General features: G+C 50.6%; 1 protein-coding gene across 1 annotated transcript in view; it reads left to right on the forward strand.

Moving 5' to 3' along the window:
* The window catches only part of CFAP52 (cilia and flagella associated protein 52), a 30,111-nt gene extending 29,405 nt beyond the window's left edge, over positions 1-706 (forward strand). Inside the window, exon 14 of the mRNA XM_065415902.1 lies at positions 531-706. Coding sequence (XP_065271974.1) covers positions 531-706 — 176 coding nt within the window. The remainder of the gene's footprint in view (positions 1-530) is intronic.
* Positions 707-6,618: the final 5,912 nt, after the last annotated feature.

A 6,618-nucleotide genomic window follows, 5' to 3' on the forward strand; every position in this document is an offset into this window, starting at 1 on the left:
GGGAGAACCTTTGGAGGGTTAAAAGTGGAGGATGACCCACGCTGGTTCTACAGCTACCTGAATTAAGCACTGGTGCATTCATCCCTAGCCATTCTCACACATCCTCTGAGCCTGACACTGGAGTAGTATGTGGAGCCATGTGATTGGACAGGCATGTGGTGAAAGTTGCAGTTTATGTACTGGGACCAACTCCCTTAAGTTAACCTGTTAAATCAGCATTGAGAGAAAATTCTCGCTAAAGATTTGTAGTTTTGCTGGGTGGCTGTATCTCTGAATATAGCTTATCAGGTTCAGTCAGCGTAGGAGCCCATGCCAAGCACTGTGCTGATCCCAGACACAGAGAGTCACTGGTTCTAGTGGGGAAAAAAGTCCTTTGCAACCACAATGCTCAGGACCTTGTATTGCACCCTTTTCCCATCCCAAAGCCAGGACATTCCTCTGCCTTTTCACCATGAACAAAAAGCAAGTGGCTCTTTCAGAAGCCCCCAGGGCTCCATGTAACCATCTGTCCTCCCTTGTGTCCCACGCAGGCGGTGACGATCACCTGGTGAAGGTATGGGACTATAACGAGGGTGAGGTGACTCACGTCGGCATGGGTCACAGTGGCAGCATCACCCGACTCAGGATCTGTCCTGGGAACAAATATATTGTGAGCGTGAGTGCGGATGGTGCTATCCTGCGATGGAAATACCCACACTCCTCCTGATACCTGGCACAGAAGCTGCAAGGCGCATATGCCAGTTCTGAAAGCTTTGATCTTACAGTTGACACCGCTTAAAACGATGCAAACATTCCTACTATAGAGGAGACGTTGTTTTTATATTAGCTAGTATGAAATAACCAGGCCCTTCAGAGATCGTTTCTGGTGTCCGATAAGACTGATGGGCCTGACTTTCACAGGTGCTGAGCACTTGCAGCTCCCATTGACTCCACTGAAGTTGGGGGGGGCTCCTTCCTGCTCAAAGTCAGGCCCAGGCAGTTCTATTAGTGCTTGTGTTCTGTTGCTATCTTCTGTCCAAATACCTTTCTAGGTCTGTCTGTCTCCTTCACAGTGAATCGCTTGTCTGTAAATGCATTCTTCTGTGTCCATTTTTAATTCCTCTGGTTCTAAGCAAATGCCTTTTCCGCTTCAACTCCAAAATGTAACTTACAGAGCTCCTCAATTTAAGATTTTAAAGCAAGATTTTCAAAGGTGCATGAGGATTCGGGGTGCCTTATTATTCGGGGGCCCAGCTTGACACCCCTCAAAGGGGCCTGATTTTCAGATATCTTCTAGAATGGTTGTCACTTGTGCTACAGTTAGATGAGGGTCTCTGGGCAGCGTGGGTGTGCGTGCACATGCTGGGGTTTTGAATCTCTAACACAAGCTCCTTTTGGTACAGAAACTCACCTGCTTAAATGTCTTCTCTGCTCTTGCTGGAATCTTGTGGGATGGGATTAAGCTGCTGAGTCCTGCCTCTTCTATTTCTGCAGACTTAAGGCTTGATGCTCTGCAGCGATAGCCACGCTAGCAGGTTTTACCAGCTGGGCAGCAGTGTTCATCCTGGCTTGTAGGACAGTATCAAACCTCGGGAATGGCAAAAGCTGGAAAGGAAGGAATTGAAACGTGTGCTGCTGCCATGCAAATGGAAACAAAACCCAGTGAATGGACTGCTGAGCTGGCAGGCCTGGAGCCTGAAGGTCCTGTCCTTCCCTCCAGGGCATTAACGGCGTGGGCAGTAGCAGTGAGGGCTTCCCTGTGCTGCCCTGCGAATGGGGATCAGCTCTGGAGAGGTGATGGCAGTTCAGCCTATCAAATGTTTGGCCTCGTCTGTCAGTAAGTAAGGAGAATGCTTAGGGCCTTTTGGGGTGAGCGTTTTGTCATGTGCACACCTGTCCAATAGGCATTGTGGGGAGACCCATTTGCCTCATTTCCCAGAGCCACCCACTATCCATCAGAAGCTCCCAGGCCTCTAATGCCAGCGGGGTGGAATTCAGCTAGCAAACCAGGAGCGAAAGGCTTGTCTCCCTGGAGCTGTCCATTTGCCCTCGGGTATGGAGCTGTAGCATTGCACTCCTACATTACCTTGCACCTCAGGCTCTCAGGGCACGTGCACTGCCCAAGCACTAGCTGACTGTCAGCACCCCATGAGGTAGCCCCATTTACAGAGGCGGGAGACAGAGGTATAGCATGGGGAAGTGACTTGGCTAGGGTCATGCGCTGAGTCAGTGGAGAAGTGCAGATTAGACCCCAAGGAAGTAGGTGTCTGGGTCTAGGCGTGCTCTAACTGCTAGATTCTGTTTCCTTCTATTTACAGAATGCAAGTAAAGCAAGGCTGCTCAGTGCCAGTCTCTTTAACCAGTGATTACCTGAACTGAAAGCTGGGAGCACAGTGCACGGTCTACACCTAACCTGCATTGTGATGCTGCACCTGTTTAACTAAACTGGTGCAGCAGTGTTTTGTGTGGATATTGGCTTCATAGAATCATAGAATATCAGGGTTGGAAGGGACCTCAGGAGGTCATCTAGTCCAACCCCCTGCTCAAAGCAGGACCAATTCCCAACTAAATCATCCCAGCCAGGGCTTTGTCAAGCCTGACCTTAAAAACCTCTAAGGAAGGAGATTCCACCACCTCCCTAGGTAACCCATTCCAGTGCTTCACCACCCTCCTAGTGAAAAAGTTTTTTCTAATATCCAAGCTAAAACTCCCCCACTGCAACTTGAGACCATTACTCCTTGTTCTGTCATCAGGTATCACTGAGAACAGTCTAGATTGATCCTCTTTGGAGCCCCCTTTCAGGTAGTTGAAAGCAGCTATCAAATCCCCCCTCATTCTTCTCTTCTGCAGACTAAACAATCCCAGTTCCCTCAGCCTCTCCTCATAAGTCATGTGTTCCAGCCCCCTAATCATTTTTGTTGCCCTCCGCTAGACTCTTTCCAATTTTTCCACATCCTTCTTGTAGTGTGGGGCCCAAAACTGGACACAGTACTCCAGATGAGGCCTCACCAATGCCGAATAGAGGGGAATGGTCACATCCCTCGATCTGCTGGCAATGCCCCTACTTATACAGCCCAAAATGCCGTTAGCCTTCTTGGCAACAAGGGCACACTCTTGACTCATATCCAGCTTCTCGTCCACTGTAACCCCTAGGTCCTGCACTTGTCCTTGTTGAACCTCATCAGGTTTCTTTTGGCCCAATCCTCTAATTTGTCTAGGTCCCTCTGTATCCTATCCCTACCCTCCAGCGTATCTACCACTCCTCCCAGTTTAGTGTCATCTGCAAACTTGCTGAGAGTGCAGTCCACGCCATCCTCCAGATCATTAAGGAAGATATTGAACAAAACCGGCCCCAGGACCGACCCTTGGGGCACTCCGCTTGAAACCGGCTGCCAACTAGACATGGAGCCGTTGATCACTACCCGTTGAGCCCGATGATCTAGCCAGCTTTCTATCCACCTTATAGTCCATTCATCCAGCCCATACTTCTTTAACTTGCTGGCAAGAATACTGTGGGAGACTGTATCAAAAGCTTTGCTAAAGTCAAGGAATAACACATCCACTGCTTTCCCCTCATCCACAGACCCAGTTATCTCCTCATAGAGGGCAATTAGGTTAGTCAGGCATGACTTGCCCTTGGTGAATCCATGCTGACTGTTCCTGATCACTTTCCTCTCCTCTAAGTGCTTAGCTTCCCCGTTAAAAAATCCGTCTTTAAACCAATGGAGAGGGGCCATACACACAGCTGCACTGGTTTAAATACATCGGTGCAACATCACACCTTTGTGACTCTGACTGTAGATGAGCCTTCAGGGTTCTGCCCTCCATGCTGTAGTTCCTAGGTGCTAGCTCCAGTCCAGTTATTTAGACTCTGGTATTGTACTAGCTATGTGAACTCTGAGTTCTTGGAAAAAATGGGGCCCTAGGCCTTAGCAGACTCACCTAGTTTTCAAGCTGTGCTCCAGTACAACTCAGCAGCCCTGCTTCCTCCAGCACAGCTCTGCTCCTCCCAGCACATCTCATGATGCTCTAAGTGCAGCGTGCCTCCCACCATCATGTCCAGCTGTCCCAGGAGAGCCACTTGAGTTTTACAAATTGATCTGACCTACATGAATAACTCAGAGCAGTCAACATGCAGAGCAAACCCATTGCAATTCTTCCACCAGGAGTCAGGTTGTGTTTGGGAAACCTTCTCTGCAGTCACAAATCCCCCCATTATGTATTTGCCTGGCAGCAGGCAGATTGTACTTCATGATCTGAATGTATTCATTACGCTAGGGTTAGGCTAGGTCTACACTACCCGCCTGAATCGGCGGGTAGAAATCGACCTCTCGGGGATCGATTTATGACGCGACAATCGATCCCCGAATCGACGCTCTTACTCCACCAGCGAAGGTGGGAGTAAGAGCCGTCGACAGGAAGCCGCGGAGGTCGATTTTGCCACCGTCCTCACAGCGGGGTAAGTCGGCTGCGATACGTCGAATTCAGCTACGCTATTCGCGTAGCTGAATTTGCGTATCTTAAATCGACCCCCCCCTGTAGTGAAGCCGTAGCCCTAGTCATGAGGAACACTGCTGTTAATAATGGAGATCTATAACACTCTTACATAAGAATCCCATTGTAATTCAGCCATTATGAATGTGCTATTACCATAACGTGCTGTAGCATTTCTGTGCCCCTCTACTCACTGAGATAAAGGGAGCTAATGTTTCCCCAGTCACATCAAGAGAAGCAAAAAGGTGTCTGTGAACAGAACTGCCACTGCATGCATATTCCATCCCTCCCTTACAACCACTTCCTATTTGCCAGGTTAACACATGCTTTCTGGTTAGCAAGGTAATTGCTTTTGCTATCATCAGCAGGAAACAAGGTTTTGGGTGGTGCAGAAATAGCATAGGGCTGTGAGCCTGATTCTCAGTTACACTAAGGCCCCGCTTACGCTGCGCTGGCAGTGTGAAGGGGCCTTACAGTGGGTGTGAGTTTCAGCCCCTTTGCACTGCGTAAGGGGACCTCAGGCCCAAGGTGGCGATTGTGAATTATTTTAATGATGGCTAGAAAAGCCAAGAGTGGCATCCTGACAGTCCCCTGTCATGTCTGACTCTCTCTGTGGTTAAATAACTGTCCTGGAGGTTATGGTGCTGGCCTAGAAGGCAATAGACCTGGGTTCCCAGCGCTGCCAGTGACACACAATGTGATACTGGGCAAGTCACTGATTTACTCCAGCTGAACCTTGTCCTGAATCTCTGCCTCTGTTTCCCCATCTGTCAATTAGGATAAATACTCACTTGCGGGGGCACAGGCCTGGGAGAGCTTTGAAGGGAAGCTTGTTTTTAAAGTCTAGTATAGTTCATTCAAGGAGCTTGGATCAGAGACGTGCTTTACAGAGAATTCATAGATTCCAGGGCCAGAAGGAACCACTGTGATCATGTAGTCTGACCTCCTGTGTAACGCAGGCCAGAGACCGGCCCCGAAAAAATTCTTAGAGCAGAGCTTTTAGAAGGCAAGTGATTGTTACTGAATTGTCCTATCCCTAATACGAATGCTTCTGAATATGGATGTTTAACGTACTTCCCGGCTGCTGCCTCCTCTCAGCGTATCCTCAGCAACCCGGGGCACCTGTCTGCGCTGAATAACAGCCGCCCCATTGATCCCAAAGGGCTTTTGCAGAATATACACTTCACCCTCTGCTGCAGCGCAGCCATGCTTGGCCTGGAGGCAGGCAGCTGTGCATAAGCAGAGGGAGGAAGGGAGGACCCTATTCTGATGCCTCAGGCCATGATATTCCCAGGCCTGCCCAGCGGTGACTGGGGGGCTGGTCTCTGGTGCGGCTTCAATGGCTCTTGCTAGAAAGGTGATGACAGGCTTTACCTGTCAATTGTTAGAAGATGCAGAGTTAAGAGCAAATACACTGGAAGCCCCAGGGTTAAAGGACAGGGATTCGAGAGCCTGCAATTAATGAAAAGCCTAGGCAATGAGATGCATCTTACCATGCATTGTAACTGGGGCAGGCTCACCTTACAGGCATTTCCCACAGGAGCAGATTGCAGAGGCAAGAGCCTGCAACTGCGGGTCCGGTTTGTACATTGCTGAGTGGGTCCCTGGCCCCTGCATCTCGAACCACCCCTGGAGAAGCTGGAGATAACTTAATGTCTCCATAGAGTAGACAGGACCTAGATTGTTTGCAGTCTTCTCATTCAAAAGACTCCAGTCAGTACCGAGTTTACAGTGGGGCCAGGCCCACACTGGGAAGGGGCCCATTACAGCCCAAGGCAGTCCAGCGCCCAGGCCTTGCTGTGTGAGCGGCTCCCAGCCAGCAGGTCCCGCTCACCTCTAGGGGGCTCATCACCCAGCAGCTGGGCTCCACCATACAGGTTGAACAGGGCTGCTGGCCATGGGGGTGGGTGGACTCTTGGGGGTCGCATCCCAGGAGTCTGCCCAGCTCCAGCTCCAAGCAGCCTCTGCTGCCCGCCACCTGTGGGGCCCGTCTGCTTTCCCAGGGCCAAGCTGCCTGGGCCCGGTGCAGAAGCCGGGCTGATCTCAGCCAGTGGGGGGCGAGGATGGCAGCACAGGGGGCTCAGCTGGGCCCCACCAGGCAAGTAGGTCCTGAGGGAGCCAGGCCCAGGCAGGACCCGCTCCTGC

The sequence above is a fragment of the Emys orbicularis genome, chromosome 13 (genome assembly GCF_028017835.1).
Source record: "Emys orbicularis isolate rEmyOrb1 chromosome 13, rEmyOrb1.hap1, whole genome shotgun sequence".
In the NCBI taxonomy this organism is placed as follows: Eukaryota; Metazoa; Chordata; order Testudines; family Emydidae; genus Emys; species Emys orbicularis.